Below are 23,011 nucleotides of genomic sequence, written 5' to 3' on the forward strand. Positions count from 1 at the left end.
CCTGGCTGCACTGACGTATTGGACCAGATATTGACAACTTGACCATACCGACCTGGCTCCAGAGAACACCTGGCTGTGTGTGTGTTCTGCCATTCTGAAAGTGGCTGCTAAGACTGTGCTATGCTTGTATACTCCCATATTGCTTCCTAATTCTCATTTTGCTTGCTTTCTTTGTTATTTTTCGCTTGTTGTTTTATATCTACTGCTGGAATTTACTTTTCCTTTATGTAGTTTATGCTGTTAAAGAGATAAATACAGTAAGCAAGCTCAAAATTGTTTACATTATTCGGGGATTAAAAGGCTTGCACAATATAGGGCAGCATGGAGAGCTGGACCAAAGCATTCTTTGGACTGGAGACCACAAGAACAACAACAACTACATTATTATGGTGGTAATTGTCACTGTTTAAATAATCTGCTGTTCCTTTCCTATTATGCTGGTATTAAAAAACGTGTCTCCATAAAGTCAATATGTGGTAAAGGTAGAACAGCTAAACTCAAACAGAGACTTACAGCAGTTTCCAGGTTTACATCATTTGTAATTCTAATGTCTTTTTTCCATATTCTGCTCTCAAATCACCCAAGAAGGTGGGAAAGAGATTAAGCATACTGGGTCTCTTAATAATTTGAATAACACTAAAGCTGATGCCATTTACATTTACCATCACAAACTCAATGATGGGGTGAATAAGTCTGCTCACACAGACAGATGACTATTCATACACCTAGAACTTAAATTGACATGATAGACACACACTCACAGGCATATAGGAAGCTATTAAAATTGGTTGCATCCTTCGCAAGTTAGAAGCCATTGTAGTTGAAAATCATTTCCTTGCATGCTACCTTGCCTTCTGTTAAACGTTTCTTCTTTGTGTTAGTCTCAGTGGAAACTATACACTAACGGCATTCCTGTTGCAAAAGAAAACAACCAGAGACGTTTTTTTTATTTGGTTTAGACAAAAAATTATACAACATTGAAATAATTTATGGGCATAGAGTAATAATTGAATTTAAAATATATGTATAACTGTATTTAAAGTAATCTCCAATGGGCCAGTAGTATATTGTATAGTCTTGTTATATTAATTTTGCGGGAAAGGTTTCAGTACCGTAATACATTTCTCAATATTTGATGCACAATAACATTTAACTTGAACATCTGCATTACAACAAATGTTGACTACCGTTCAATCTTGAGTCTACTTCTGCAATTTGGTCACACACATGTGTTACAAAAACAGCAATCACACTTTTTCTTTATGTCAGGCGAAATGTGTTAAGCACCTCTGTGTATGTAACTAAATGTAATTAGGACCATATTTTTTCCATTAAATAGCAGCCAGCCATTTTAGTATACTCGCTAATTTCTTTAGTGTACAATCAAAATGAGGAAAATTATATGAATAAACAATCATATTGCACTCAAACATCAGCTGTTTATCTGTCGGTGCAGCCAGGCTTGTACTGCAGTCACATAATGCCGGCTTCCGGTCCGGCGTTTTCACATTGTCATAAGTAAATTTTAATACCGATAACAAGTATTTTTTGAATAAAGTAAAAAATAAAATAAAAACAGGAAACACTGTTCATTATTTTTTACTTGTCATGGCAACACGTAGCAGCATACAAAACGTAAGAGGGAAATTCATTTACCACCAGTTTTAAGACTTCAAAAAGGTGCCGTGGTGATATATGCGCCACCATAGTTTTTGGTCCTAAGTCACAAAAAAAATCATCAAAATGTAAATTTAGTCAGTTGATCACATTTCTAATAGGTCAGCAACGAAATTATCTTCGTTGGGTTGCTACACAAAATGCGTCCGCGAAAGGATTCAGAGATAACCTTTGGTACGCGACGTAAACAAAGAGGCAAGCGGAATATCTTACAGTCGAATATTTTTGGCAGTGCTTCACAGTTGTATGTGTTTGATATACCGTGAGAGGAAAGAAGTGGACATTGTTTATTAAAAAAGAAATATTAAAAAATCGGATTGCAATGGCAACCCAGGACATTGAAACGTTAATTGATATGGGATTCCCGAAAGAAAAAGCGTTAGTATTATTGTGTCCCTTTTTGACCAGCTTCAGCTTTAAGAATAATGTGATTATTCATCGTGTACAACAACGAAGGATTGGGACACATCGAGTACCATGAGTTCCCATTAGTTCTTTTGAACGGAATAATGAACCGACTGAAACATACTTTTCTTTTTTGTGTAATTTAGGGTACGAGCTTTGGAGGTTACCGGAAATCAAGGTGTGGAGCCGGCAATGGAATGGTGAGTTACTACTACGTGATAAAGCTGTAAGAATGGAGCTCAGTGTTCGTGACTTCGATGTAAACTATCACGAAAAATGTGTGGTAGTAGATATATCGTGCATAAACTACGAAAAATTCAAGTGGTTCCACTACATAACTTGTAGCGAGAAGTGCCTTTATTTTTAATTTATAAGATATCCTCCATATATGCTACTATACGATTGACATTTCTTGGCGTTATGCAACGTTCTCAGGTATTTTGTTTCATTTGAATATTATCACATTGCAAGCTTGAATACTGCCATTGATAAATGTAATACCTTATTTACCAATTGTAATGACCCATGAATCAGTCATTCTGTTCAGTCACAGCAAATGGTGCAAGAAGTCATGCAGTGACCGGTAGTGAATCAGGCTGTTAAGCCACCAGACATGACATTTGCGTCAGTAACGAAAAAATACACTGTACACAAAAGCTTGGTAAACGTCAACTTAACAATGAATTCTGGACACACAAACAATTGCATACATTCTCTTACTGTAAATTGTTTTCGCTCTAAAGACACAATAAGATGCAAAGGTTGCACTTATGTTCAACCACCTTGTTGCAACAGCTAGATAAGGAAATAATTTAGCACTACACTTACAAATGCATTTGGGGGGGGGGGGGGTTGTTTGTAATCAAAACTGAAAGCATCTTGTGTATTGACATTTTTAATAAAGTTATTTACTGTAACAACAATGTACACTTATCTCCTGGAAAGGTAACAGTACAATATAAAGTTAAGTAGAGCATGGTAACACAGCTGTCAAAAGTGACTACACACAGTACTGTCAGCTAGGTAACATTGGCTGCAGCTTAACACAAATGACTATCAGACAGTCTCCTGACTTCTTCCAGTTCAAGTCCAGGGAGCTAATTGCCCAACTTAAGTTAACACAGTGTACGGTTAGCATTTTTTCCATTATAGTGAGAAAAAATTATTTAGGGAAAAAAGATCACAGACAACTTGTTCAAAACTATGAGGGCACAATGAATTGGTTGTCTGATGAATTGCGATGTTACACTCAAGTTTTTGGACTTGGAGATCTGATGAGCGAAACGACAAGCCCCTCGGCTAAACTTTTAAGCACTGCTGGTTCCACAGCTCAGCAGATGGGGAAAGACAAAAAAAAAAGGTCGCCCCTGAATTTACTCTCTTGTTATAGTGAAATATTTTTGAATTCAGGTAACATATTGAGGAATAAAGGCACTACACACAGAAAGTATCCATGCATCTGCATATCTAGAAGAGACATTTTAAATACTGTTGGTCCTTTGCTAAGCGGTTGTGGGTCATTCCAAATCAAGTGACCCAGTGTGCCTGCTCAACAATGTTAAAGTTTGGTAAAACTGTCTACAGAATCTGCTTCAGGATTTGAATGGACTTCTGCCAAGCTTCAGCTCCGTTTGTAACTTGCTGTAGATGCTAGTGCTGTTTTCACAAGGTCAAGTTTCTTTGGAACCTTAAACACATAAATAAATCCTCAAGTTTGGCCAGCAGTGATTCCTGACCCAATGCTGTTAGGGACCTGTAATAAATCATCCTGGAAAAACTTTCTCGCCCGGAAAACAGAAATAAAGCAAATGGTGATCAGAAATCATTTACCATTGCACAATTTCCCTTAAACTTGCATGACAATATTGCAGTGACAAATGTTTGCCACATTCCAACAAGGTATCGATGTGAGTAGAAGGCACTGGAAACACGATAATGTGTTAGCGCAAATTGTCAGTTCGCCTGTAGAAAGATTTGCAGCAAATATATTCACCATGTTATCGCCTCCTGAATATATCAACAATGTTCAACAACTACATTTTGCCTGTATGTGTCTCCATGTATGTCTTAAAATTAACACCTTTTTTATTACAATTCTGAACACCAAAGCTCTGTTCCTAGCCATTCTTGACGGCAATCAGGCATACGGTCTTTTGATTGTAAACTACAAACTGTATTTCTGACTCATATTTTTTTACTGTGCTGTGCACAAAAATTAGTTTTACATTCTGATGTGTTGGACACACACTCACACCTACTGAATGTGACGCACATACAGTGACACACAAATTTGGGTGTAACCCATAAAAATTTGATAAACAACCTCAGGCTGATTGCTGTTTCAAAAAGCAACAAACATTAGCTTTAAATCGTAAGTGGCAAATAGGCCTCCTTTTGCTTCCTAACTTCTTTCCTTTACTAAAAATGTAGACAGCTCACTGTGTCTGAACAAATTGCTATAAATTCTTAATCACCTGAAAGTTTCATAATATTTTGCCTTATGTTTTCTAGAAGCCTGTTTGCACACTTGATTTTTGGATTTACCTATGTTCATTTTTTCCATCTTCAACTTTCCTGACTTTTTATCATTCTCTCTGAAACAGAATTCTTCCTTAGTTCTGTAATAATATATTAAAATTTCCTATCATTTTGCTGATCAACTGGTTGTAATCAGCATATTGCTTGTTTGCACAAGGTTGCTCCAGTACTCTTGCTTCAAGGTCAATCCATTTTCACATCATTATTATTGTTGTTGTTGTTAACAATTTCAGCTGCAACTTGATGTGCCTTTCAGTTTGCCACAGCCTTTTTTATCTTTCAAACCAGTTCATTGGAACTTCAGTCGTGATGTTCCAACAGAAAACAAACTCACATCCATATCTTCAGAAATGTTGGCCTTACCAACTTGGAGTTTTCTATGAGGAATAATCTTTTCTGCTTGATGTACACAGCTTTTCACCTTGTTGTACATCATCAGTCTGTGTCATAAATTTTAGCTTATTGGCTATTTCCAAATCAGTTGTGCATAGACATATTCTACGTGATTTTTTATGCAAAAAGAGTTACCTTTTTAAAAATTCATGCCTATGTAAAAGCAGTGCTTCATGCTGAAAGCACATGTGGGCATCATCATCCAACCATAAGTCACTTCATCTGTTTGTTCTTTAAAGGAAATTCTTTCAGAGACTTTAAGTCTTTGCAGACTTAAGACACAGTTAAATGGCCTGCAGAATTGAGAATTTTTCATAGTCGAAAGAAATTGATATTTCATTTCCACATGACAAATTCACTTGGTACAATGGATGATAGGAAAGACCATAAATGACAGAATCGTTTATGGCCCTCCTGTCAGCCATTGCATCAATGTCAGCTTTGGAATGTGTGCGTAGTAACTATGATGGTTTTCAAAGCATTACATTGCAGGGCAGTAATCTAGTTTGAAATTTTGAACTTATAGCATAATATAATTCAGCACAATATTACTTCAAACACATTTTGTAAAGAAAGTGGGGAACATGAATTTAGTGGCAACCTAATTAACAAACAATATTTAAATATGCTGACAAAACCCATACTTTTTGCATTCTATCTGAAATTACTCCAAAATAAAAATAGACATTTCTGATATTGTTACGTCGTAACCAGAATCAAGTCCAAACCTGAAATCAGGGTTGTCTCTGAAGCAGAACACTTAGCACAAAAGAACATTTATTACAAACACCAACTAGTGCCAACTGAACTTCTGGATGGAGAACACGGCGATTTTATACAAACATTGAATATTCCAGAAAACATAAACAAGTACAAGCATAAGAAATTTCAGTAGCCTCCCGGAACCGAGAAGTGCTAACTGTCAAATAATAGCAGGCAGTTGGGTTTGAACGGGCGACCAGCTGCACACCAACTAGTGACACTAGCTGCTGCATCACACTTCGTGCAGTACTCCTCACAGTTCTATGTATTTAAACTCCCTGTTTTCTGTGATGCAAACTGTTATAAGATCAGAGATGTCAATTTTGAGATGGGTGGTGTTAAAAATGGGCAAGATTTAGTACATTTGGTACTTTTGGTCACTTCTTTAGATGCTGATATCACATTGAATTGTTAATTTTCTGACAGACAGAGAGAATGTATGCTGAGGAATCATCATGTTTTCAATGCCTTTTACTCACAAACTATTCCTTGTTGAAGTCAGATGACAGCTTCCCTTTTTTTCCCCCTCTTCTGGAAGTGTTTTTCATTATGTTTGAATAGAGATTGTGCATTGAGTATTGCTTTCGGGTTAATGGAAGCATCCGATTCCGTCTGCTTTGACCCATGACGTTACCAATATGGCAGCAGCAACCATTCACAACTACTCCCATATTGCGCCTATGACGTCATTACATAAACATGTCAACAAACGTAAGAATAGCATTAAAAACCATCAAACACACATTCCTCCAAAAATATAATGAAACTAACGGGACAAGCAGGGGAATTTAGGGGTTTTTGGGTGGGGACAAACTAAAAACAAACACGCGCCACTAAACCAAACAAGAAAAATGATAAAACAAAACAACCACAACCTTCCCAAAATCAACTAAAAACAAAATCCACTGGAATCAGTCACTTCCTTTGACCTATACAACCCAAAACTACAACCACCTACCTCAAAAAAACCACCTACAACAAAATCGGAATCAAACCCTTCCCTTGACCTGTATAGCTCAACAGAAACTACCGATATCACTTCATACAACCCAAAACTACAACCACCTCCACAATTGCTGCTACCTCAAAAGAACCACCTACAACAACAAAATCGAAGTCAAACACTTCCCTTCACCTATATAGGTTAACAACAACTCACAATACCAAACCATCCACAACTACAGCCACACATTGAAATCGAATACTCCCCTTCACATTCACAGGTCAACAACAACTTACAAAACCAAATCCCCAATACCAGCAAGAAAACGCCCCACACAAAAAAAAAAAAACAACTACTCCCCCCAACAAATCATCGGTGCTGCCCCCAAGGTCGTACACCACACACACACACACACACACACACACACAACCACACCAACAGAATAAACCACAACCAAATAAAATTCCCAGCCCAACCCCCCCCCCCCCCCAAAAACATCAATAACCATGAAACAAATAATATCCAAAAACAAAAAGGCACAATCACACCCCAAAAAAAAAAAAAAAAAAAATCCACAACAAAATCAAAAATCCATGACAACCCCCCACCCACCTACCTCCCCAAACCTTACCAGCCCCCACCCCTCCCAGAGCCACAGCCAACCCCCCACCCCCAAACCTAACTAAGTACATAGAAAGAAGGATCCTTTATTGTATGATTATATGATAGCGGAACAAACACTGGTAGCAGTTACTTCTGTAAAATATCTGGGAGTATGCGTGCGGAACGATTTGAAGTGGAATGATCATATAAAATTAATTGTTGGTAAGGCGGGTACCAGGTTGAGATTCATTGGGAGAGTGCTTAGAAAATGTAGTCCATCAACAAAGGAGGTGGCTTACAAAACACTCGTTCGACCTATACTTGAGTATTGCTCATCAGTGTGGGATCCGTACCAGATCGGTTTGACGGAGGAGATAGAGAAGATCCAAAGAAGAGCGGCGCGTTTCGTCACAGGGTTATTTGGTAACCGTGATAGCGTTACGGAGATGTTTAATAAACTCAAGTGGCAGACTCTGCAAGAGAGGCGCTCTGCATCGCGGTGTAGCTTGCTCGCCAGGTTTCAAGAGGGTGCGTTTCTGGATGAGGTATCGAATATATTGCTTCCCCCTACTTATACCTCCCGAGGAGATCACGAATGTAAAATTAGAGAGATTAGAGCGTGCACGGAGGCTTTCAGACAGTCGTTCTTCCCGCGAACCATACGCGACTGGAACAGGAAAGGGAGGTAATGACAGTGGCACGTAAAGTGCCCTCCGCCACACACCGTTGGGTGGCTTGCGGAGTATAAATGTAGATGTAGACAACCTTCGACCTATACATCTTACTGACAGCCCTTAAGAAAACCCTAAAAATACAATAACCCTCAGGGACGCTCTTCCGCCAACAGTACTCATCTAAATGAGACTGGAGGTTAGAAAATCGCCTCTTCCCCCTCTCAGTAACAGATTTAACAGCCCCCAAAACCCCTCTATTGTATTAGTACAGGCCCTGCTCTCATAATTCTTTAACTTGATGTTGTGGTTAACTACCAAGTGCTGGTGACCCACCTGACTCAACTCACTATAAGAAGAAAACCCATCAGAAACTACAGTGCTACCCTTTTCTACATACTCCTGAATCAAACCTACTGACTCCCTTATTGTATGCCGTTCAGCAACCCTAAAAACACATTCAGAACACCCAGCCCCCCACACCCATAAGCCAACCACAGGCTTACCCCCCCCCCCCCCCTCATACTTCCTCCTACCAAACTGCGACTTGTCAATCTTTACAACTACTCCAGGCCCACCCATCTTACCCCTGTATTTAATGTATTCAGAACAAACACCACAACAAAAAGAATACCAGTCAAGCACCATCCGCTCACTCACACCCACCTCATGCGCACAAAAACTATGGGAGGATTGATAACAAAAATGATAACTCATCAACACATTTTCTCGCATCCTCAACCTAGACTTCTTGAACTAGGAACCTCGGCGTATGGAGCGCCATACGTCATCCCACCGACACCTCCACATATTGTCCGAGACGCCGGAACTTTGGTTATCCTCATATTTTCTCCGCAGACTGAACGTTTCACCAACTCGGCCAGAAGACCAAAAAGCTGAAGAAACTTTATCGGCGACATTGGACTGTCGCCCATCATCCCCCACAAACGAAAACTGTTAATCTTGTTGGTCATATCCATACCTAACAATGGCATAACAAAAGTAATCTAAAAAATTCAGACATGACAAACCAAAAACGACACTACGGTAACTTAGAAATAACAAAAACTAAACCGTCAACTCACTGCAAAATATTCCACTAGACAGTCAGTAATCACCGCAACAAAACCCATCAACGACCACATCTCAAATGAACCCAATACGACACACAACACGCAACCCACAAACACCACCAGAGAGCACCACCAACCACAACTATACACCACCTACAAACACTTCACAAGCACACACTAAACCCACTACACAACCAAACACACATCCGACAAACACACCGCCAGAGAGCACTACCGACAGCATAACACAACGTGTACAAACGCGTGACACAAGCTAAACTTCACACCGTCGTGACGTCACACACCATAACACTCTTATGTCATGAGTCAAAGCCAACGGGTGGGATCAGATGCCTCTGTTGACCCTTGCTTTCTTATCTTCACTTGAATTATTTCTGTGTTTTGCACTAAAAAGTTTTTTGAGGATCACAAATTGCAGGTTCCTGGCACTGTTAGGTCAAAAAGAGTAGCTTGCCAAACTTCAGGTTTTTTTTATACAAAGAAATATCCCCTTTTAAAATGGCCCTAAACATACACCAAGTTACAAATGGAGATGAAACTCAGCAGAAGTTCATGCAGGTACCTTGGATAGATTCTGTAAAAAACTCAACAAAATTTAAACCCTTCGTCACTTAGAATAGGCTCATCCCTTTGTTCTCTGCAGAAAGAAAAGTAGCTATCGTCATGATTCATGCTGCTTGTTGCTCTCCCCACTGGCACCAAGCTATTGCTGTTACAATGCATATGTAAAGTAAGGATACTTCACGTTTCTTGTATTTGCCAAATGAGGGTGCCCGGACAAAGTGACTCTTAATACTTAACGCAGCTGCCCCTCCTTTTTCTCCTCTGTGTAGTTTTTTGTTCTCAGAATATTGTGTCTTTTGAATACAGATGGAATCTGATTTTCAGTACAGCTAGGAAGCCGTTCTCCATCATTGACCTCTGTGCATGCTTCCAAGCCTTCATCGACATTGCTAAGTGAGATGTAGTACAGATTTGCTCTCTATGCATCACTTTCTAATCTGGGCACACCTGGCAGCTAATCACCATCCAAATCTAAGCTGCTTAGTAGGGAAATCTAATTGCTGTACACATAACTTGGGTCAAACAGTATGCAAAAATGGATCATAATATCAACACAGTTCACCAAACTGCTGAAGCATCCATTCCACATCCTCAGACCAACCAAGAAAGCGACAGCTTCTTGGTGAAGTGTCTAGTGCCATTTCAAGGACAGAATGGGGAAGGGGGTTAGTTGTATGTAGATTCATGAGCTGGCCAAATACAAAGTATTTCAGGCCATTTAAGGAAAATATTGCAGTAATACCAAGTAGTGCAAGAAAAGATCGTAGCGAGAGTGCCTGATTGTCATAAACTCTTCCACTAAATGTAGGGTGTGACCAGGAATATTTCATGGAAGTTAGCATATTAATGCTATCATGGGGGAGGGGAGGGATTGATGTCTCCAGACTAGCAAGAGAAAATAATTTTCAGCGTTTCACTCAAGTCACTGCCGGCATCCTGCACTTCGGAAGCCTGATGAGTCTTCATTCCACCAGTAATGTTAATAACTGCCCTTCCTCTGTACTTGTTTTGGGTTTGGCCTTGTCTGCAGCATGTAACATAACAATCGGTAAAAATAAAAATCCATTGCAATATGTGACATCACCTCACTGTCAGGCATAGCCTTACTGTGAGAGACAGGGTTATTTCCCATCTCATTACCCCACTTAAATCTGACAATGATGGGACATGCCCACATAACCATTATATTGCTTGCACTAACTGTATAGTAACCATTTTGTAGCAAAATGCTCAAAGCTTTGAACCTTACAGTGAAACGGCAGCTAAGCTGCTTTTTAATGGGTTCAAGAGAAATCATTCACCCATCGATGGTCTGGCCCTGCCGTACCAGCTACCAGACACTGTACTCTTACACTTAAAAAAACTCTTGACGAGGCATCAACTCATATGACAATTCCACTTGTGTTGACCAGGATGCCTCCCAGTTTATCTACAGCTCTTCCTTCCAAGACACTATTTTATATATATGACTCCCATTATCTGGATGACTTGAGATCAGACCCATCTTTGTAATTAAATTTCTGGATGATTGGATAAATCATGAAAACAAGTCATTTCTTCAAATAAAAAAACGAGCTAAATTCATGTATATATATATACTGTTGTTGTTGTGGTCGTGGTCTGATTTGATGCAGCTCTCCATGCTACTCTATCCTGTGCATAAACATTCTTCTGTAACATTAATTTAATGACTAAAAAACAATTTTGTTTCAATTTTGTACAGTATTGGAATTCCATGCAGTGTCAGTTTGGTCAGAGTTTTTTTGCTGTCTTCAATCATTTTTGTGTGGCCAAGTCTCTTATCTGCTTGATGGTGAGCAGCTGTATATGGTCACACTCAGGCTGCTGCTCCGTCCATGATAGTACAGTGTCAAGATGTGGAAACTTCTCACCAGCTGACATTGTCATCCTCCCGTCCATCAGTTTCCTCTCTCACACTTTGAATGATTTCATTGGCACTGAGAATTTGGAATCCAAGGTCCAAGGAATCACAAGCGAGCCACTCACTCATATCCTCTACACTGCAGTTGGAGTGCTCAGGGATTTTCAAAAGGATCGTATGTTCTCAAGTGATATTTCGTCCTCTACCAGTTCTCTTTCTTCCTCTTCCTTTTCATCCTTCTTCTTTTCATATTTGTCTTTCTGTACCTCATCTTTGTTTTAAATACCTTTCAATCTATTCCACGCTGCTCTTAGTATGGTTGTCTTCACAAAATTTCGCACGTCTGCCGCCACATCACAGCATTTTTTTTTTTTTTTTTTAATTTGGTATTTGATGATGAGCCGCAATATGTTCTTCATTGTCTATGTTCTTCATTTCCATCTTCTATCAAAAGCTTTGTCAACAGTTGTCTTCCGTAATGTCACTCCATAGTTTTGATAACTGATTGGCCCATTGACTGCAGCGAACTCATTGTGTTTAGTGGCAGGAAGAGTGTTTCTCTATCAAGAAGGCTGTCTGCGGTGTGGGTGGATGCCTTGTTGAGAGTTAACAGCGCCTTAGTGCCTTCTTTCCCTTTAGTAATTTTTTTATTTCAGATATGAAAATTGAATCATACGATTTGCAAAATGAAACAAAGTAACAGTCATTCATGCCATTGGTTGATTCTTGTAAAAAATGGGAAGCTTTTTAACATTTTTTGAAGCCTGGGGATTTTCACTAAAACCTGTCAACAGAAAGGGTGTTTTGTGGTTTCCTGTAGAGTTGGCAGAGCTCAGCACGGTAACATGGTCTTCACTGACCTTATGGACAGGAGCTGTAGTTTCTCTTTTAGAAGCTAAAATTGTTTCAAAGTGTTCCAAATAAGACCTGTCTCATCTGTGCTGTATAAAAATTCAGGGTCATAAGATTCTGCTTCAGTTTTGAATTTTTCGATAAAATTTTCTGCAGCTTTGGGTCAGCTGGTAATTTTTCACTAGTTAAATCCAACTCGCGAACCTCATCCCTTGCCGTCAATTTTCTTAGCTTAATGTTTTGCTTTTTTGCAGACAGTCCTTGAAAGAAGGTTTTCCAGTACTCTCTGCTGCAAAAACCATTTGAATATGGTCCCTTCTAGCTCATTGTTTTCTGCTGTTTTCATTGCTTTTCTTGACAAACTCCCATGTTCATTCTCAGTGACAGACACAAAGTTTGTTGATGTTCCCACCCTAAACATCTCAGCAACTGCTTACCACTTGTGCCTTTGTCTAATTGTTCTAGGACTTTTATTTAATTCTTCATTGTAGTGTTTTAATTGTGACTAAATTTTAAGAGCTAGGGGGGTGTGTTACTCTGTGAGCTTGTGCCAGACTACAAATTCAAAGGTCCAATCACACTTAGGATTTTTCCTTTCACCTCTGACAATAATTTTTTATTCCAGTAAAACTATGGCTAGTGAAGAATTGCAGTGTTCAAGCCAGCATTCAGGCTGAAAACAGCTGCACTTACTGTGATAGCATTACACCCACAGGAATGGATCCCATTCAGTGCTCATTATTTGTTGATAACAGCAATTTTTATTTGTCTTTTTTTCTGTCCTACTCAGCATAGGTAGGGTAAGATTCAGTATGAAACAGTACATGGTAAACTGCTGGAATAAATGACAGTAACAAGTGTTTGGTGACAACTGAGTTCACATAATAAATGGCTGGCTATAAACAGAATCCAAAACAGAGCAAAGTTGTAGAAGTGTAGATCAGTCTAGAAAGGCTACAAAAAGAGAGCAAGCTATAAACAGCAATAGTTGGAGCACTGTATCAAATTGTCATTGTCAATTAAATTCCCCAACAGGCGTGTACTTTAAGATATTATTTTATTTTATTCTGAAATCAAGCAGTTTCAGCATTTCATTATGCCATCTTCAGCCCACATATGCTTCTATCCAAATAAACGAACTTGTTGTATAGCACCGTAAATCACTGGATATCATGAATTCCAATCGTTATACAATTGCTTCAAACAAAAACGTGACAGCAACTCCATATCAAGTGACATCTCCCTGCTATATGGATTCATTGCCAACGCTGTGTTCAATTCATGAGGAAGTGGCTTAGAAAATGACAGTGGTTCCACTCCGTTAGCTCCCATTGCTGGCCATCGTCAACCTCCATCCCTCCCCAGTCACTATAAGCACTATTCGGACCAGAGATCATACCGATGTCAGGAGGCAGTCTGAGAGGCAGGCTTGTTGTGGCTCTTGTTGCTTATACTTGCCCTAGTCAGCTACAGGCAGAAATGATACGAACTGCTGCAACTGGAGCTGGTATAAAGACCAAAACATCAGTTCATTTCTGGCCATAATTTCAAACAACTCTCTTTCCCTCCTCCCCTTCCTTCCCCCCAAGAACAATCAACGTAAATAGAGTTCAGTGTAAAGAAGGTTTTAATCTTCCAAATAATAAAATAAAGCAGTTCTTTTCGGCAGTTCTGTCAATATAAACAACAGGTGCAGTTTTAGATCATCTTTTACCATTTACTGCTGGCTTTGTTTTTTAACGATGTAGTAATGGTTAGAAAGAGCCTAAACTGATACTAAGTCTTCAGTAAATTCCTTCCACACCAGTTGTGTGGCTTCAAGTGTGTCCTGGTCATTGTGCAACCATTGTTTGAATTGAATTATATCTATGGGATCAGTATTTTCAAGTTTGAATTCACCTTTGTGAGATTTTTTTTCAGAGACTCCATTCTTAGCCATTCTTCACAGTGATGAGCATACAGCCTTTTTAATTCCAAACTGCAGGCGATTATGCTTGTTATCTTGGGATGTCCACCAAAATTAGGTACTCACCAGCTGATCGAATGTGATGCAGTACAGTAACACAACAATTTGGACACCATCCATAGAATTTTGAAAATCTGACTTCAGGTCAGTTTTTGTTTCCCTGATCATAAGTCATTATTTTGAAATTGTTCAATACTTTTTTCTGTCTGCTCAAATAAAACAGTCTTTTTTTGCCTGAAAAAATTCCATTACATTCTTAATTACCAAAAAGTTCTGTAACCTTTCATGTCATGTTTTCTGTAAGTGTCTATTCACACTTACTTTTTTTGTGTACCAGTATTTCTTTTTCCACCTTCAGATTCCTTAATGCTTTTGCCAGTTTTCGTGAAACTCAAAAATCTTGCTTAATTTTGTTGGACCAGCTCCAAAGACATTATTTTCTGACACATATAATAATGTTTCCCTTCATTTCATTGATCAATTGGTTATAATAAAAACAATCAGGATATTGCTTGCTTGCTCTATGCTGCTCCATTTCACTACTTTCAAGTGCAACAATGATTGCAGTTTTTGGGAATACAGAAGTGTCCAATTCCACACGTCTGCTTTGACCCATGTCATCAGGATGGCAGAAATGGCTATTCTGTCTCCAATATGGCGTCTATGGCGTCACTTCATACACACGGCAACAAACACGAAAATACGTAGAAAGTAGACAATAACATCTCCCTCCAAAAATTCATTCAAACTAATGGGACAACCGTGGGAAATTGAGGGTTTTAGGGTGAGGACAAACTAAATACAATAGTAAAAAGAACCAAACCATGATCCCAAAACACAAAATGACGAACAAAAAGAAAAGGGAAAAAAAATTATAACAATCCGCCACACCTACAAAATCTGCAGGAATCGGACACCTCCCATGACCTATATAGGTCAGCCCCAGATAACGATACCAAAACACCAATACCTTCAAATAAAATTATGAACATTGTGATCGGACATTTCCCTTGACCTATATAGGTCAACCACATATGACGATACCAAAACACCACCAACAACTATGAAAAATAAAACCAAAACCACAACCTCAAAAATCCCTGCATAAATTAAAACACATTCAGTACACCATAAATACACAAAACATCACAACTCAAGAAGAATCATTTTCTTTGCTTTCCTCATTGTGGACACCCTCCTGCCGTTGTTCCCATCTACTAGTACCTGCAATCATCCTAGCTACTTTCATGTCTGTAATCTCAACCTTGTTGATAAGGTAACCTGAATCCACCCAGCTTTCGCTCCCATACAACAAAGTTGGTCGAAAGATTGCACAGATAACTTAATCTTGGTACTGACTTCCTTCTTGCAGAAGAGAGTAGATCGTAGCTGAGCACTCACTACATTAGCTTTGCTACACCTCGCTTCCAGTTCTTTCACTATGTTGCCATCCTGTGAGAATATGCATCCTAAGTACTTGAAACCGTCCACCTGTTCTAACTTTGTTCCTCCTATTTGGCACTCAATCCGTTTATATCTCTTTCCCACTGACATTTCTTTCGTTTTGGAGATGCTAATCTTCATACCATAGTCCTTACATTTCTGATCTAGCTCTGAAATATTACTTTGCAAACTTTCAATTGAATCTGCCATCACAACTAAGTCATCCGCATATGCAAGACTGCTTATTTTGTGTTCACATATCTTGATCTCACCCAGCCAGTCTATTGTTTTCAACATATGATCCATAAATAATATGAACAACAGTGGAGACAGGTTGCAGCCTTGTCTTACCCCTAAACTACTCTGAACCATGAACTCAATTTACCGTCAACTCTAATTGCTGCCTGACTATCCATGTAAAGACCTTTAATTGCTTGCAAAAATTTGCCTCCTATTCCATAATCTCGTATAACAGACAATAACTTCCTCCTAGGAACCCGGTCATATGCCTTTTCTAGATCTGTAAAGCATAGATACAATTCCCTGTTCCACTCATAACACTTCTCCATTATTTGCCGTAAGGTAAAGATCTGGTCCTGACAACCTCTAAGAGGCCTAAACCCACACTGATTTTCATCCAATTGGTCCTCAACTAATACTCGTACTTTCCTTTCAACAAGACCTGCGAAGATTTTACCCACAGCGCTGATTAAAGAGATACCTCTGTAGTTGTTATAATCTTTTCTGTTTCCATGCTTAAAGATTGGTGTGATTACTGCTTTTGTCCAGTCTGATGGAACCTGTCCCGACTCCCACACCATTTCAATTATCCTGTGTAGCCATTTAAGACCTGACATTCCATTGTATTTGATGAGTTCTGACTTGATTTCATCCACCCCAGCTGCTTTATTGCACTTCCTCAAATGTGATCCTATTTCCATCATCATTCCTATCCCATTCTACCTCGAAATCTGAAACATTGCTGATCGTATTTCTCTTCAAAATATTCCCTCCATCTGCCCAAGGCATCCACAGGATTCACCAGCAGTTTTCCTGACCTGTCCAAAATATTTGTCATTTCCTTCTTACCTCCCTTTCGAAGACTGCTAATTACACTCCAGAATGGTTTTCCAGCAGCTTGACCCAAAGTCTCCAACCTGTTTCCAAAGTCTTCCCAACATTTCTTCTTGGATGCTGCAATTATCTGTTTGGCTTTGTTTCTTTCTTCAACATAACTTTCTCTGTCTACCTGAGTTCTAGTATGTAGCCATTTTTGATACGTCTTCTTTTTCCTTTTACAGGCTGCCTTGACTGTGTCATTCCACCAAGCTGTTTGCTTCATCCTACTTTTACACACTACTGTTCCAAGATATTCTCTAGCCACTTCTAGTACTGTGTCCCTCCCTGTACCTTGTCGATTCCTTTTCCAATGACTGTAGTTGACTACATTCAACTAACTGGTACCTTTCTGAGATCGCTGTTATGTACTTGTGCCTGATTTCCTTATCCTGAAGTATCTCCACTCTTATCCTCCTACATATGGACCTGACCTCCTGCACTTTCGGCCTCACAATCCCAATTTCACTGCAGATTAATAGACAAAAAAAAAAAAATTACTTACCACCAACAAATTCCGGTGCTGCAAACTACGTCGGTCAGCCCAACCCCCCCCCCCCCCCCCCCCACACACACACACACACTCAAATTAAACTTCCCAGCAAGCAACTAACCTCCAATCTGCTAAATGCCTTGGAGAGTATGCCATAGACACTGAACTGCACAGCACCTTGAACTACAGCAAAGGTGTTGTGACATACTGGGATCTAGTTGACATTCCCAAGGAAGAACTGCAACGTGAGTGGGCTCCGGAAGGTATCGTTGATGTCCAACATATTATGAAGAGGGTTGATGGCAATCTTGTCAAATCCGACTCCTTTATTCTGACCTTCAGTAGCATGAAACTTCCTGAACATGTTAAAACTGGCTTCCTTCGCCTTAGTGTGAGGCCTTATTTCCCGACCCCAATGCGCTGTTTGAAATGCCAGCGTTTTGGGCATACCACCTTAGGATGTAAAGGCGAAGCGACTTGTGGCAACTGTGGCAAGGCTGCTCATGAAGGAGTTGGTTGCTCCTCTCCAGCCAAATGTATCAATTGCTCTGGGAACCACCTTGTTTGGAGTAGGGACTGCCGAATATTTTTAGAGGAACGCAAAGTCCAGGAAATAAAAACAACCAAGTGTATCCCCTATGGTGAGGCCAAGAAGAGCTATAAGTCAGTGCAACCTCCCACATTTGCTACATCTTTTGCACCCCTGGTTCAGAAGCCTACTCCAAAAGTCGATGCCTCAACGCAGACAGAGGTGGTGAGTGTTGGCACTAATACCTGCAGCTGTCAGTGCACTTGCAACGCAGCCATTGTTTCAGAGCCAGTAGCCCCTACTCAAACGGCAGACAAAGGTACAGTGGCGAACTTGGGCCAGCCCCTGGCGCCTCCAACAGCTGAGGATGTTCCGAAGCCCAGTACAACCATTACCACTCCCACATCAGCTCCGTGGAGGAACTTCGTCTACTATCTCAGGGTAGACCACTGTGTCTATGTCTCCAGGAGACTTATTTCCATCCCTCTTACTCCCCTGAGCTACGAGGCTATACACTCCACAAAAAGGACGACTTGCGTGGAGAGAGAGCTAGAGGAGGCGTAGGTATTTTTGTCAGGACGGACTACCACTCCTCGCCTCTCTCACTTACGACGGCTTTACAGGCCGTCACTGTGTCCGTGCATGTGCGTCATCCATTGACTGTATGTTCGCTTTACTTGCCCCCACATGATGCACTTGATGAATGGGTGCTCAGTGGAGCCGACTGGACATTTTATAGCCAGTTGGACCAGTTCGAACACTGTGTGAATGTTGAGGCGTGGGTGGATCATATTACCAAAACGGTCCACCACGCCGCTGCAGTATCCATTCCACAGGCCACTGGAAGAGGCCACCTGTCCCTTGGTGGAGTGCCGAATGCCGCTCTGCAATGAGGACCAGGCGTGCGGCTCTGCGTCGGTTCCAATGTTGGCCGACTGCTGATAATCTTGCAGCCTTTCAGTTGGCGAGGGCAAGATGTCGCCGCATTATTTGTGAGAGCAAGAAGAGGTCATGGCAAAAGTTCCTGAACACCATTAATCGTTCCACCAAAAGTTCCATTGTGTGGGAGACCATCAGGAGAATATCTGGCAGAGGAGGGAGGTGCCCCATAGCTGCTGTAATGAATAATGGCACTCTCCAAACGGATCCGCGAGACATTGCCCAGACTATGGCAGCGTATTTTGCCACAGTTACTGCAACAAACAGCCAGGATCCAGGTTTCCAGTGCCATAGAGCGGTTGCTGAGAGATGGAGTCTGGACTTCCAGTCCACCTCTCATGAAGTCTACAACTGCCCATTTTCTATGTGGGAGCTGGATTCTGAATTGTCTGGAGCTCGTGACGCATCCTCTGGTCACGACAGGATCCATTACAGTATGCTATGGCACCTCACAATGCGCAACCAAGAAATCCTCCTCGCACTTTTTAATGCCATTTGGGCGTTGGGTCACTTTTCCTGACGCGTGGCCTGAGGCATTTTTAATTCCTTTTTTGAACCTGGGAAAGACCACATGAGCCGGAGTAGCTACCGTAGTGTTGCCCTAACTAGTTGCGTGGGGAAGACTTTGGAGCGGATGGTCAACCGCCGCCTTGTCTGGATGTTAGAATCCCAGCAACTCCTTAGTCGCTTTCAGTGTGGGTTCAGGAGGTTTCGTTCCACCTTCAATAACCTTGCCCTCCTGGAGGCAGCTATACAACAAGCTTTCCTACGCCGTCATCACCTTCTAGGTGTATTTTTCGACATCGAGAAGGCCTACGATACCACTTGGAGGCGTCTCATCCTGGAGCAGCTTCACGAATGGGGCTTTTGTGGTTGTCTTCCTCCTTTTATTCAGTCTTTCCTTTCGCCACGATATTTTAGATACCGAATTGGTGACGTCCTGTCTGATCGCTTTGAGCAGGAGAACGGTGTCCCTCAGGGTAGCGTTTTAAGTGTGACTCTCTTTGCCTACGCTATTGATAGCATTACATCCATAGTGAAAAGTCCTGTCCAGTGTTCCTTGTTTGTGGATGATTTCTCTTTGTTTTGCTCTTCTTCAAGCCGTGCAACGACAACACGTCAGTTGCAACTTACTATTAGACGTTTGGATGACTGGGCGCAGAAGAGTGGTTTTAAGTTTTCCACCGAGAAGTCTGTATGTGTTCTTTTTCACCGTTCTCGTTCGATTTTAACCTTTCCTGAGTTGAGGATGAGGGACACTATTCTTACTTTTAAAGACACGGTGAGATTTCTGGGGCTCATTTTTGACTCAAAGCTTACGTGGTTACCTCATCTTAAAGACCTGAAACGGCAGTCACTTCAGGTTTTAAGTATTTTTAAAATGTCTTAGCCACAGTACATGGGGAGCTGACAGGACTTGTCTGCTCTAGTTTTACAGGGCGTTTGTGCGATCTCGGCTCGATTATGGGTGCACAGTGTATGGGTCTGCGAGGCCTTCTTACTTAAAGATGTTGGACGTTGTGCACCATGAAGGGCTTCGGTTGGCCACTGGGGCATCGCGAACTAGCCCCATACCAAGCCTCTGTGCTGAGGCTGTTGAACCGCCACTTTGTCCACACCTGCATACCATACCGTTGCTCAGCCTCCTCTGGCACGGTTATTTCATAATCAGCAACGTGCGACGCAGCCCTATGGGATTCGCGCACAGGATTCCCTCGCTGCGATGTCTATGGCTGGTCTTCGTGTTTTACGTCACAGTTGGAGCAGATCCCCACCTTGGCTCCTCCGGAGACCCAAACTTATTTTAGATTTGACTAATTTTAAGAAAGATAGCACACCAGATTTTAGATTCCAATCTCTGTTTTTTAACATTTTAGATGTGCATCACGGTTTCACTGTCGTTTACACTGATGGCTCCAAACAGGAGAATTTTCTGGGCTGTTCTGTGGTGTTCCCTGATCATGTTACCCGGATTTGCCTCCCTGCTGAATACACCGTTTTCGCAGTGGAGCTCCATGCGCTCCTGAAGGCACTGGAGCAGATGAATCGTGTTTGGGGCGATTAATTTCTTCTCTGCTCCGATTCTCTTAGTGCCTTACAATCACTGCAGAGCCTGTACCTGACTGAGGAGATGGTCCAGCTGATATATGACCAACTGTACTTGCTCCAACAGCGGGGTAAAGAGGTATCCTTCTGCTGGGTGCCTGGTCATGTCGGAATATGGGGCAATGAACAGGCCGATTGGGCTGCCGAGGAGGCCTGCAGAGAGCAGGATGTAGTCCAGTGTCTTATCCCCTTGCAGTCTGTCATCTCTGCACTCCACAGGAAGTGCATGGAGTTGTAGGAGGACGAATGGCTGGCGGTGACGGCCAATAAACTGCGGTTGGTAAAGTCAACCACTCGGCCGTGGCGTTCCTCCTGCCGGTTGCTCAGGCGGGAAGAGGTGGCCCTCACACGTCTTCGGATCGGGCACTGTCCTCTCACACATAGCTTTTTATTACGGCAGGAGGATCCTTCGTTTTGTGATGCTTCTGGTGTGCACATCTCTGTCCGGCACAAATAACAGACTGCATTTTGTACCGTGATGTAAGGGCAGAAGCACAAGTTGATGGGGATCTGCCTTGTGTTTTAGCTAACAATGAGATGTGTGTGTCTAGGGTTTTTAAGTTTTGTGATGTGTCTGGACTCTGGCCTAAACTTTTAGGCTGGAGGTTTTATTGTATTGCAGAGTGGCTGACTCCTCCCGTTTTTCCTTGCGGTCAGCCAGCCACTTCCATCTGCTACATTGTTTTAGCTCGCTGTACCATTTTCTTTCTGTGTTGTCCATGTTTTACTGCTAACGTCCTGCTTCATCCCACGCTTCGGTGTGGGTGAGCACATATTTTTCAACAATTGTTCCCCGTGTTTTATGTTCCGTTTTATATAACTGTTCTGAGTTTTTTCTTGGCACCCGTCTCACTATGTTACTGAACGGGCGCTGAAGACCTTGCTGTAGTGCGCCCAAAAAACCCTCTACTACTACCTAAACCGCAGGTGAACTTAATGGTAGAATAATTGTCAGAACAGTAGCCAGAACTGCAGTGCTTTATAAGCAAAGTCGTAAAAGATGATGGAAATACAAATAAAATAAGTGACTAAATGAATCAATTGATGAAATAGTAAAAGAAAATATAAATCAAGTGACAGTGTTGTTAGATGAAAATAGGCATAACGGTGTCACTAGAGTAAAAAAATTACTTGGGAGAAGTGAAAAGTAGTGAGATTTTCATATTGTCCATTACATGCAAATTTCTTATAGCAGACACACCAGTCAAAATTACATGAAAATATGTTCTTGAAGGTAATGGGTTACATAATACACTCCTGGAAATTGAAATAAGAACACCGTGAATTCATTGTCCCAGGAAGGGGAAACCTTATTGACACATTCCTGGGGTCAGATACATCACATGATCACACTGACAGAACCACAGGCACATAGACACAGGCAACAGAGCATGCACAATGTCGGCACTAGTACAGTGTATATCCACCTTTCGCAGCAATGCAGGCTGCTATTCTCCCATGGAGACGATCGTAGAGATGCTGGATGTAGTCCTGTGGAACGGCTTGCCATGCCATTTCCACCTGGCGCCTCAGTTGGACCAGCGTTCGTGCTGGACGTGCAGACCGCGTGAGACGACGCTTCATCCAGTCCCAAACATGCTCAATGGGGGACAGATCCGGAGATCTTGCTGGCCAGGGTAGTTGGCTTACACCTTCTAGAGCACGTTGGGTGGCACGGGATACATGCGGACGTGCATTGTCCTGTTGGAACAGCTAGTTCCCTTGCCGGTCTAGGAATGGTAGAACGATGGGTTCGATGACGGTTTGGATGTACCGTGCACTATTCAGTGTCCCCTCGACGATCACCAGTGGTGTACGGCCAGTGTAGGAGATCGCTCCCCACACCATGATGCCGGGTGTTGGCCCTGTATGCCTCAGTCGTATGCAGTCCTGATTGTGGCGCTCACCTGCACGGCGCCAAACACGCATACGACCATCATTGGCACCAAGGCAGAAGCGACTCTCATCGCTGAAGACGACACGTCTCCATTCGTCCCTCCATTCACGCCTGTCGCGACATCACTGGAGGCGGGCT

At 41.5% G+C, this 23,011-nt stretch overlaps 1 protein-coding gene across 1 annotated transcript in view; it reads left to right on the forward strand.

The window, feature by feature from the left end:
- The first annotated feature begins 1,897 nt into the window (after positions 1 to 1,897).
- The window catches only part of LOC126416685 (UBX domain-containing protein 1-like), a 61,787-nt gene continuing 40,673 nt past the window's right edge, over positions 1,898 to 23,011 (forward strand). The window contains exons 1-2 of the mRNA XM_050084489.1: positions 1,898 to 2,055; positions 2,229 to 2,282. Coding sequence (XP_049940446.1) covers positions 2,000 to 2,055; positions 2,229 to 2,282 — 110 coding nt within the window. The 5' untranslated portion in view covers positions 1,898 to 1,999. The remainder of the gene's footprint in view (positions 2,056 to 2,228; positions 2,283 to 23,011) is intronic.

This window comes from Schistocerca serialis, chromosome 8, assembly GCF_023864345.2.
Source record: "Schistocerca serialis cubense isolate TAMUIC-IGC-003099 chromosome 8, iqSchSeri2.2, whole genome shotgun sequence".
NCBI classification, from domain to species: Eukaryota; Metazoa; Arthropoda; class Insecta; order Orthoptera; family Acrididae; genus Schistocerca; species Schistocerca serialis.